Source organism: Haliaeetus albicilla, chromosome 22 (assembly GCF_947461875.1).
Source record: "Haliaeetus albicilla chromosome 22, bHalAlb1.1, whole genome shotgun sequence".
In the NCBI taxonomy this organism is placed as follows: Eukaryota; Metazoa; Chordata; class Aves; order Accipitriformes; family Accipitridae; genus Haliaeetus; species Haliaeetus albicilla.
Genome location: NC_091504.1, coordinates 9,149,338 through 9,160,762, shown reverse-complemented (window position 1 = coordinate 9,160,762; position 11,425 = coordinate 9,149,338). Strand labels below are relative to the sequence as shown.

General features: G+C 64.6%; 2 protein-coding genes across 2 annotated transcripts in view; one reads left to right on the top strand and one right to left on the bottom strand.

Annotated features, from left to right (window-relative positions):
• VASN (vasorin) overlaps window positions 1-11,425 on the top strand; it is a 347,445-nt gene that overhangs the window by 306,671 nt on the left and 29,349 nt on the right. The window lies entirely within an intron of this gene.
• TFAP4 (transcription factor AP-4) lies at window positions 452-10,001 on the bottom strand. The gene is made up of 7 exons (XM_069809734.1): window positions 9,790-10,001; window positions 5,418-5,583; window positions 4,790-4,888; window positions 4,070-4,240; window positions 3,582-3,719; window positions 1,924-2,082; window positions 452-1,797 (listed from the first exon to the last, which is right to left on the bottom strand). Exons 1-7 carry the CDS (start codon window positions 9,876-9,878, stop codon window positions 1,603-1,605), a joined length of 1,017 nt encoding a protein of 338 aa, XP_069665835.1. The 5' UTR covers window positions 9,879-10,001; the 3' UTR covers window positions 452-1,602.

Here is an 11,425-nt window from a genome sequence, read left to right as displayed (position 1 = left end):
CCAGCAGCCCCACAGAGAGCCATGAAGAGAGATGGGTGCCCCCCCCCAAGCCACGGGGACACCCCCATCCTGGAGCACCCCCAGGGCAGGGGGACACAAAGCCTGACCCCGGCCCCCCACCCCAGCCAAGCTGCCTCACTAAAACGAGCCCCAGAGCCCCCCCCCATCTCAGCAGTGAGCTGAGCCCTGACATGCTCATAGCACGTGCGGACAGCGCTGGCAGCACTGAGCCTTTAAATATAGCCCAGCCGCTCAGCGGGAAACCTCGCCAGGGCCGGCATCCTTCTGCCTTTGCCTCCTGCCCACTCCCTGCCTGTGATTCCCGATGGAGGCAGCGCTCCCCTGCCCTCCCCGCAAGCCCCAGGTCCCCCGAGAGGGACCAGTGTCCCGCGGGAGCCGGATCCGTCCCTGTCCCCATCCCCTCCCACAAACGTTAACACCGGGACCGAGCTTCTAAAAAACCAAGTACAAACTTTATTTTGTTTCTTTACAAAGGCACGAGCCTCTTTTTTTTTTTTCCACTTTCTTAACAAAATAGAATAGCTTCTCAATCAACACAAAGACCTGAAAATCGTAAAAAAAATACAAAAAAAAAAAGGGAAAGGAACCGAGAAACAGCTGCGGCTGGGGGGGAACCTACCAAATACCACCGAGGCTCTACACACAACTGGCCTAAAACCCTACAGCCGGGCGGGGGGCAGCAGGGGTGAGAGGGGGGGACACACACAAAATGGGGACCCCCCCGCCCGCCATGACAGACCCAAGCGACAGAATCACGAAATAGAAAAGCTCTTCGGAGCTGACGGACCCCGCGAACCGGATTAAGTGCTTAAAGGAGGGATGGGAGCAGGATGACGGGACAGGGATGGGGACGGGGATGGGGACGGGGACAGGGACAGGGGTGTAAAATCAGCCCCCAAACCGCCATCCCCGTGCCAAGGAGGTGGGCGTTGGAAATGCCGGGGGGATGGCACATGCCAGCCCTCCTGCCTGTGCTCCGGTGGCATAATCCCGGGATTTTTTTACTCTCCAAAGTTGGGTTTTCTCTGCCCCACGTGGGGTGCAGAAGCCGTGGTGGGGCTGGTTGTACCCCAAAGCTGGGGGTCCCTGTCCCGCCTTTGCTGCCGTGTCACTTGGCATCTCCCCCCTGCTTAAAAATGAACATTTAATTAAAAAAAAAAACACAAAAGAGGAAGAAAAAACAAATTAAGATCCCAACCCAAGGGAATGCCATTGGGAACACCGGGGCTGCTGCCAAGTTGGCAGGATACCCCATGGGTCAGTGGCGGGGGGGGGCTGATAAAACAGGGTGGGGGGCAGCGACCCCCCATCCCTAACACTCCCCTGCCACTGTCCCGCTGCACCCCGAGCCCCCCGCATCCCTGTGTGGCCGCCCTTGAGCGCCCACCCACCCCCGAGCCGCCCCCCCCGGGAGCTGAAGGGTGACCTTTGCCTGCTTCTAGCGCTCTGCTTTACAGTATTGGAAAAAGGTCATAAAAGAGACCCAAATCGCGTTGTATTTTTTAAAAATTTCAGCATATTCTCTGACGTTTCCCCCCCACCCCACCCCGGCTCCCCTCCCCAGCTGCCAGCCAGGGGGTGTCAGGGCAGCTCCCCGTCTCCCGAGGGCTCTTCTTTGCTCTGGTCCATGGAGTCACTGTCATTGCCCTCGGTGTCGGAGGCGGTGTCGGAGGCGGAAGGCTCGGGGCAAGCGCGTGCCGGCGTCACGATGACAGCACGTCTCTGCTCCTCTTCCTGCAGCTGCTTCTCCTGCGTCCCCTCAATGTGTTGGATCGCCTGCCGAGGGCAACCGACTGCTGTCAGGACATCGTGTCCCCCCCTCTGATGCACCCAAGGGGGTTCAGAAGCCCTCAAAGACACCCCCCCCCCCCCCACTGTGGTCCTCCCCAGTGCCCCCCTTACCTGAACGATGGTGTCCAGGTTTTGCCGGGACGTGGAGACTGTGTTGATGACCGAGGACGGGCCCATAGTGACCACAGTGACGTGATGGGAGGGAGGCGGCGCTGGAACGATCACAGTGGGGTGGTGGGTGGGTGCTGGGGGAGCATGTGATGGCAGGAGCTGGGGAGAGAAGCAAAAACCCCTGCAGTCAGCAGGGACCTGGGCACAGCAGTGACAGGAAGAGCATCACGCTTGTTTGCAGAGCACAGACTCCTTTGAGAGCCCATAAAAGCTGAAGCAGCAGCTCAGCTGCTCCAGTTCACCTGTCCCAGATGGACGCGAGAGGGTGCCAGCTGAGAGCTGCCATCACCTTAGCTTTGGCAAAGCGGAATGTGAAGGATTCCCCGTACCCTGAAGGGTAAAAGATTTGGGCTTTTAAGCCAGGAGAGGCAAGTGCCAGCCCTCCCATCGCCCTGACCTGCGCAGCTGGGAACCCGCCGCACCCCTCGGAGATCCTCATTAAATCAGCGGATGGGAAGATCCGCCCTAGCAGGAGGCTAAGGAGAGTTCACCTAAAAATAGGCTGAACTTCCCCGGGAGGTGGCCAGGAGGGATCCTGCGGGGACACAGCTCCACAGAAGCCAAAGGAGGGAGGAAGCTGGTTTTTCTCCCTCCCTTTGAAGGTCCCCAGGCCAGCAAGCCCCAGGGCTGAGCTCGAGGGCAGCAGCGAGCAAGGACAGGGTGCCGGCACCATGCTCGCCTCCTCACTGCACCAAGCTGGCGTAAGGCTCCCCCAACCGTTGGCAAATCCAACTGTGCTGGGGGAAAAGGCTGAAGGCTCCTGTCCCCGCAGTCCTGCCACGTCTGCCTGGCAGCAACACCTGCCAGCTCGCCCGCTCCCCTTTCCCAGCCTGGCAGGTGGCAGGGAGCAGTTTGGGGGTCCCCAAAACTCAGTGGGAGTCACCCAGTGAGAGGTAAACCCCCAGAGATGGCCTCCAGGCTGCTGCAAACCACCCGCTCCAGCATGTAGAGCATGACCTGCATCAATTGCTGGCAGCAGTGCCATCAGGACTGCTGGCATCACCCACGGATGGGTTGGATACCCGTTCATCGCCCGAGGGTGAGGAAACGTGCCCAATGGGAGCCGGAGCAGGACTGCAGCTCACTGGAGTGGGAGCTGCTCTCCACCCGTGACCAGCAGGGAGAACCTAGCGGGGAGGGACACAGCGCCGTGGAGGGGCAAGTCGAGGGCGGCCGCATCCAGCACCTCCCAGCACAGCCTTGGAAAACCATGGGCTCACTAGCACCAAGCTGAATCTCTGCCCACCAGAAAGCAGCTTTCCCCATACAAAGCCCTCCACACCAGGGAATGGAGCCGCTTGGAAGCTGCCGTGGCATGGTCCAAGCCTGTGAGTGCAGCCCCCCTAAGCGCTGCAGGGGGCCGTGGGCCAACCTTTTCCCAGTTCCCCAAGTGCGAGAGCTTTGCTGGGACATTGCTGTCCGACTCAGCTAGCCCAGGGGAGGTGCCAAGCACATCGCCGAACCGCCCCGATTCCCTGTATTTCACTGCCCGCGTGCCTGGCTGCACCGCTCGCAGGGTGGGAGGCTACTGGGATGTCCCCATGTCCCCATGGGTGGGCTATGGCCAGGGTGGGCTGGGACAGCATCCACACACTCACCTGGGTTCGTATCTGCTGCTCACGCTCTAGCTTCTCCTGGTGCAGCAACCTCACCTGTTCCTGCTGCTGCTGGAGCTGCACTTGCTGAGCGATCACCTTCAGCTTCTCAGGGTACATGTGGGCCTCCAGGGAGCGAACCTGCCAGCAGAGAGAGCTCCAATATCGGTGGGGAGCCCAGCCTGCTCCCGGCATGGCACCCACTCCCGGCATGGCACCCCCCTCAATCCCCAGCTGTGGCCCGTACCCCTCCGTGGGGTGGCCACAGCAGAGCCAGGGAGCCCACGGCCAAGCGCTGAGCAAAGGTGGCCAGAGCAGATGACCCGTTACACCCCCTTACACCACGGCAGTGCCGGCGTCGCTGGTGGGGGCTCCGGCACGGCCGTGGCAGAGCCCGCTAGAGGGCGAGCCCGCCCTGCGCACAGCCAGCGCGGTGCTGCACAGGCGGCAGCGCCGCAGCTGCAGCCGGATCCGGCCCCGCAAGGCCTCACCTGCTCCTCCAGCATCATGCGGACCGAGCGCTCCTTGTCCAGCTGCTGCCGGAGCTCGATCATCTCCCGCCGCAGATCCTCAGCCTTCTCATCCTCCCAGATGTCTGGCGAGCCGATCCCCTCATCTTTGTCCTCCGCCCGTCGCCGTTTCGGGGAGGAGCCGCTGAACTCCTGCCGCAGGGATGTGGTGTCAGGGGACGGGGACCAGCCCTGATGCTCCCCCACCATCCGGACCATGTCTGGGTAATGCCACCCCCTTGGCTGGCCCCCAACACAGCTCCCTGCCGGCAAAGGTCTCCCGGGGCACCTGGGCAGCACATGGGGTTGACACCTGGGGACGGACGGGCTCTTGCACCCTGCGTGTGCCCACCCTCCTGGTCCTCACCCCCCCTGCCTTGTGCAAACCCACTTCTCACACTGTGACACCCAGGACAGTTCAACCGGGCCACCCCATAGCCGGAGCTGCCACCAGGCCATACCCCGATACCCCAAATGGAAAATGGGACCCCAGCCCTTCTCCTCCTGCCAGGTAAGGGATGCCAGGTTGAATAGGGCTCCCCTGCCCTGCCAGGAGGGTGCGAAACATCTCCGTTCCCCAGCTTATCAGGGCAGAGAGTCTTGCCCCGACCCCAAAGAACAGCAACTATGTTCCCTCCCCGGTCAGCTGGGACAGTCTCATCCCCTCCTGTCCCATCCCTGGGGCGCACAGGCAGGCATTACCTGGATGAACCGCTTGAGCTGGGTGTTCTGCTGCAGTAGCCGAGTCTTCTCCTGCTCCAGGGAGAAGATGTACTCGGCAGTCTGCTGGAGGATGGCTGCCTGCAGGAGAGCCGGGAGGGGCAGGCTGAGGCAGGAGAAACTCCGGCGTCCCCCCAAGCCCCCCCTCCTGCTGAGCTCTCTCCCTGCTCAGGAGGCAGCAGCACTGCTCCTTGCCCGGCTCCTGCGTCTCCATCCAGGGTCTGCTTCACCCCCGGGGCTTCCCTGGGATTTCCACCACAGTGAACCTCCAGTTCACCCGTCTCGGGAATCCAACCAGCTGCTAAGTGCCACCTTCTCACCCACACGCAGTGGGACCACCTTGTCACCCAGGCACATGCCACCCTGCTCCTGGGGCACTGGGTGCTGTCACACGCACCCAGCCCGCTCCAGGACATCAGGTTTGCGATGCACACCTACCCCCACCACGGAAACCTCCCCAGGAGAGGCCTCCATCGCTGAAATAACATATGCAAATATCCCCAATTACTCTTACAGCCCCGTCCTGCCAACAAGCAACGCCAAAAACCTCCGCGTGCAGGACCGGCATCTGCATCCCGCATTGCCGCAGCCCCGGTGACGTCCTGCTCACCTTGCTGAGCTTCTCCCCGTCCGTGTGTGGGATGAGGGTTTTCAGAGACTGGAAGCCAGCATTGATGCTCTGCATCCGCCGTCTCTCGTTGCTGTTAGCGATTTCCCTGCGTATCCGTCGCTCCTGGTCCCGCTGGGTCTCCGGAGTCAACGGGATGTTAGCCAAGCTGTGAGAGAGGCACGGGGTTAGGGAGGAGGGGGCTGCACCCCTGCCGCCAGCTTGCCTCCACCGGGTCCCCCCTCGCTTTGCAATGACAATGCCGAGCCACCAAAGGGATGGGAAACACAGAGCGGATGATGGCTGCAGTGCTGGAGAGCACAAAAGTGGCTGGGTGGGTTTCTCCACCCTCATATCCAAAGCTCTGGGGGATGCATCGACCGAACAGCAGCCCCGCTGCAGCCCCGTGGCTCTGCCAGGCTTGGACACGGGCTGCCCAGCACCAGCACTGGTGGCAAGCCTGGGCGGGTAGAGCCGAGGGGAAGGCAGGGCACAGCAGGGACCCCCGGACGGGCAAGGCAGGCTGCGAGCCGGCCGGCTGGGTCCCTGCGGGGCCGGCCGGCGTGTGTGGCCCCGGGAAGGCGGCTCCCTCCTTCCCGCCCCACTGATGGCTTCCAGATGACAGCTCCCAGCAGAGAAGCCCCCGTCCCACCCCAAGCCGCAGCTCCTGCCTGCTTCCTGCCGCCGCCTCCTCGCCCCCCGCGCCCTCACCCTGCAGATGGGCCGGGAAATACCTCCCAGAGCCAGCAATGCTGCTGGCAGCAAGCAGGGATGGCGGCAAGAAGGGCTTCGGCCGGCCAAGGCCAACACGCTTGGGTCCCCGGCACCAGCCCCCCGAGCAAAGCCCACCGCTGTGGGGGTCCAGCTTCTTCCCCAAGACAGCCCAGGGAGCAGGGCGACCAAATTTTGGCAAGGGTTTTGGATCGTGGCGATGGTGAGCCCGCTGGGCAGTGGCCAGCACCAGCAATTAATAAGCCAAGTGTCGGGGTGATAGCTGGCCATTACGCCAAAGCAACGTGACCGGCAGCCCCCGCCACGCCACCGGCCGTTTCACCTCCCTGCTGCTGCCAGCAGCAGCTCTCTCCAGGGTGCATGCAAGCACCCAGCACCCACCAGATGCAAGTCAGGCCACCGGCGCCAGAGATGCTGCAAGGCACTGAAGACTAAACACAAGGGCCAGGCTGCCGGCGCGAGGCGAGATAAGACAGGCTTCGGCCTCCAGCCCAGGTGCCCGGCGGCTCCAGCATGGGGAGACGGGCCCATCCCACCCAGCGCCTTGCCAACACTGGGCTGGAAAGCAAAGCCCGGCGTCCTGCCCTCCCTGCCTTCCCTGCGAGGCCACGGAGGAACCACGGAGGTTTGGGAGCCCAGGGTTCTAAGCAGCAAAGCCAAGCCCAGCTCATAGCACTGCCGTGTGCCCAGGCAGCACCTTGAGCCCTCCCAGGCCACCCATTGCCTGTTGTGACCAGGGAAGGCACTGCAACTCCTCCAAGATACACAGGGACGGGGAAAGATCCCAGCTCATCTGGGACGGATGGGAAAGGATCCCAGCTCAGCCCAGGGGGATGGAGAAGGACCACAGCTCAGCCCAGAGGGATGGAGAAGGACCACAGCTCATTCCAAGGGGATGTGGAAGGATCCCGGTGCATCCCAGGGGGGTGGGGAAGGATCCCAGCTCAGCCCACAGGGCCAGGAAGACTTTTGTCCCCAGCCACCGAGGCAGTGTGTCAGTGCAGGCTGGCGCTGGGTGCCGAGCACCCGCTGCACTGGATCCCTCCCATGGAGCTCCCAATAGGTGTCCTGGGTGGTGTGGGGCTGGGATGGGTGCCTGGGGGTCTGGCCCACTTGCCGGGAGCAGCTGTCTGCATGTAGACCAAGAGCTGCCTATGGTGGGATTGTGGCACAGGGCTCCAATTTGGCAGTGGCCGGCACCTGCCTCCCCGCTCCCAACAAAAACCAGCCCCAAACTCATCCCCAAAATATGCCAAACCCCAGCAGGTCTCAGGGATGTCGCCCCTTCATACAGACAGGGTCTGTCCCTTGTCTCCTTGCAGTGATGCCTGGTGGGGCCAGGGAGCTGGCCAGAGAGCCACTCTGGGATGTTGGACCGCCAGCCGCAGCCGCTTAAAGGGAATGGGACGGAAAGGCCCAGGACTGGGCAGCACGGAAGCAGTTTCTTAAATACCGGGGAAGGAGGAAGAGCCTGCTTCCTCGCCGGCAGACCTCCCGCAACCTGCGCCAGCTGCTCTTCCTGGGAAGAGACCTGAGAAGTGACAGCAAAATACAGAAAGGGGGAAAAAACCCATGCATTCAGAAGTGGGCCTGGCACCCAGCACCACCAGGGATGGGGCAGGACAGAGGCACGGGGAGCGGGTGGCACCCACTGGAGCCCTGGCACAGGAGAGAAGCCCCTGGAGTGTCCCCAGCCCGGTGCCGTGGGGTTTGGGTCAAGCAAGTAGAATTTGCTCCTTCCTGCCCCGGTGGCATGGCAGCCCCCAGCACAGCCCAGCGGGGATGTCAGAGCCAGCCACTGCCGCCGCTGCCACGCTCCTGCCTGGCGAGGAGGCTGGGGGCTCGGCAGGCCCATAGCAGACGCCCAACTCTGCCCGCTCGTGTCCACCGCTGCCCGCAACTAGTGCTGCGGTTTGCGCTGGTGGGCAGGGGAGGCATGGCCGTGCAGGCAGGGTGTCCCCAAGCTTGCAGGCAGGGTGCCTCAAGCTCCTTGAGGTCACAAGCAGGGTGTCCCCGAGCTCGCAAGCAGAGTAGCCCCATGCTTACACGCAGGGTATCCCCAAGCTTGCTTGCAGGCAGGGCGTCCCCAGGCTCACTCAGCTTGCAGGCAGGCTGTCTCCGAGCTCGCAGGCAGGGTATACCTGAGCTCGCAGGCAGGGTGTCCCCGAGCACCCTGAGCTCGCGGGCAGGGTGTCCCCGAGCTCACAGGCAGAGTATCCTCGAGCTCGAGGGCAGGGCATCCCCCAGCTCCTGGGGGGCGCAGGCAGGGTGTCCCTGAGCTCCTAGAGCTCCAGGCAGGGCGTCCCGGAGCTCAGGGCGGTGGAAAGGCAGCGAGGCTCCCCCAGAGCTCTGCCCCATGCCGGGGGTGGGCGTGGGGCCGCGTAGCCCCCTAGCCCTGGGCAAGATGGCCGCATTTCCCTGCCCCAGGCGGTTGCCCTCCCACCCAGGCCACGGGCCCACGCCGGGCCACAGCCACCCGCAGTGACTAGCGTGGGGGACCCCGGTGAAGCCACCCCACCGCCCTGCGTCCCTACCCCGCAGCTGCACCCCCCGTGGGCCTCAGGTGTGGGCACCCCCCGAGCATCACCAGGCGCAGCCCCCCACCCCAGGTGAGCCTGTGGGGCGGCGGGGAGGGGGAGACAGGGCTGCCCCCGTGGGGGGGGGTAGCGTGTGCGCTGGGGCAGGGCTGCCCCACAGCGGGGCTAGGCCTGGAGGGGCCGGGGCTGCCCGCGGGGCCCTGAGGGGCCCGGGCCACCCCACACGTGTAGTGGGGCCGGGCTACCGAGGGCTGCCCCACCGCGGGGCCGGGCCCCTCGGGGTCCGAGCTGCCCCACAGGAACTCCACGGGCCCGGGCTGCCCCAGAAGGGCCCCTCGGGGCGCGGGCCGCCCCCCGCAGGCGGCAGGGCCCGGCCGCTCAGGCCGGCCCCACGGCGGGGCAGGGCCCGGAGCGGGGGCGGGGGGATCCTGTGCCGCCCCGCGGGTCCGGCAGCACCGAGGGCCGCCCCGCGTGGCCCCGAGGGGCCTGGGCCGCCCCCCCCCCACGCGTGGCGGGGGCCCGCCCGCCGCCTTCCCCCCGCCAGGCCCCGCCGGTTCGCAGCGGCCCCCGTGGCTCCAGCCCCATCCCCGGCCGGCGGTGGTGGTGGTAGTGGCGGGGGGGCTCCCCCGATCCGCCGGGGCTCCCCCCGCGTCCCCGGGCTTTGTGCCGCCGCCTCCCCGCACTACATGTCCCGGCAGCCCCGGCCACGACCCGCCTCCTCCGGGAGGGCTGCAGAGTCACGGCCAGGCCCGGCAGTAAACACACACACCCCCCCCACGCACACTCCGCCGGACCCCCCCCACTCCTTTAAACACCCCCCCCTCCTTCCAAAAACCCACCCACACCCCCCCACGGGGGAAGGGGGGCGGATGGGGGGGGGGAAGCGGGCGGGCGGCGCCTCCCCCCTCCCGGCCACGCGTGGCCGCCCGGCCCCATGTGCGCGGCCGGGACCACGTGCGGGCGGTGGGGCTGCGGCGGCCGCGCTGCGCTTCTCCCCCCCCGCCATCAGTCGTGTCCCCCCCCCCAAAAAAAACCCCACCCTAAAAACGCAATTTATTTTTTCTTTGCTTTTTCCCCCAAAGCCGGGGTTCCCCCCGCGCCCCCACCTGCAGAGCCCGCCGATGACCTCCTTCTCGGATTTCCTGAAGTGCTGCAGGGAGGGCACCTTCTGGGCCGGCACCATGAAGTACTCCATGCCGGGGAGGCGCGGGGGGGGAGCGGCCGGGCCCGGCTCCGGCTCCGGCTCCGGCTCCGGCTCCGGCGGCCTCTGCCTGCGGCTCAAGGCGGGAAACAGCTGGTGCGAGCGCGGCGGCTCCCGCCCGCCCGCCCGCCGCCTCCCCCCGCCCGCCCCCGGCGGCGCCGCCTCCGCCAGCCACCGGCCCATGTAAACAAAGGACGGCGCGGGGAGGGGGGAAGGGAGAGGGAGCGATCCCCGGCACCACCCCCCGCGCGGGGGGAGGGGGGGGCTGCTGTGTCCCCCCCCCCGATCCCGTCCTGACCCGTCTTGTCCCCGTCCCGTCCTGGCCCGTCCCCGTCCCCGTCCCGTCCCATCCTATCCTCACCCGTCTTGTCCCCATCCCGTCCCGTCCCATCCTGGCCTGACCCCATCCCGTCCTGTCCTGGCCCTATCCCACCCTATCCTGGCCTGTCTTGTCCCTGTCCCATCCTATCCCATCCTGACCTGTCCCCATCCCAGCCGGCCCTGTCCCCATTCCATCCCATCCCACCCCATCCCATCCTATCCTGACCTGTCTTTTTCCCATCCTCACCCTATCCTACCTCATCCCATCCCGTCCCAGCCCTATCCCACCCCATCCCATCCTATCCTGACCTGTCTTGTCCCCATCCCATCCCCATCCTCACCCTATCCTACCTCATCCCATCCCGTCCCAGCCCTATCCCACCCTATCCCATCCTATCCTGGCCTGTCTTGTCCCCATCCGATCCCCATCCCATCCCATCCCCCTCCTCACCCTATCCTACCTCATCCCATCCCGTCCCAGCCCTATCCCACCCTATCCCATCCTATCCTGGCCTGTCTTGTCCCCATCCGATCCCCATCCCATCCCATCCCCCTCCTCACCCTATCCTACCTCATCCCATCCCGTCCCAGCCCTATCCCACCCTATCCCATCCTATCCTGACCTGTCTTGTCCCCATCCGATCCCCATCCCATCCCATCCCCATCCTATTCCTTCCAGCCCTGTCCCCATTCCATTCCAACCCCTCCCCATCCCATCCTATCCTACCTCATCCCATCCCATCCTATCCCAGCTCTATCCCATCCTATCCTGACCTGTCTTGTCCCCATCCCATCCTATCCCATCCTGTTCTGACCCCATCCCATCCAGCCCTGTCCCTACCCTATCCTATCCTGTCTTAACCTGTCTTGTCCCCATCCCACACCTATCACATCTTATCCTCATCCTATCCTACCTCATCCCAACCCATCCTGTCCTAGCCCTATTCCACCCCATCCTATACCATCTGGCCCCATCCTGGCCGCATCCAGCCCTGTCCCTATCCTATCCTATCCTACCCTAACTTGTCATGTTCCCATCCCATACCTATCACATCCTATCCTCATCCCATCATACCTCATCCCATCCCATCCTGCCCTATCCCTATCCCATCCCATCCCATCCTGACCTGTCTTGTCCCCATCACATCCTATCCTGACCTGTCTTGTTCTGATCCCATCCTATCCCATCCTATTCTGTCCCCATCCCATCCCATCCTGTC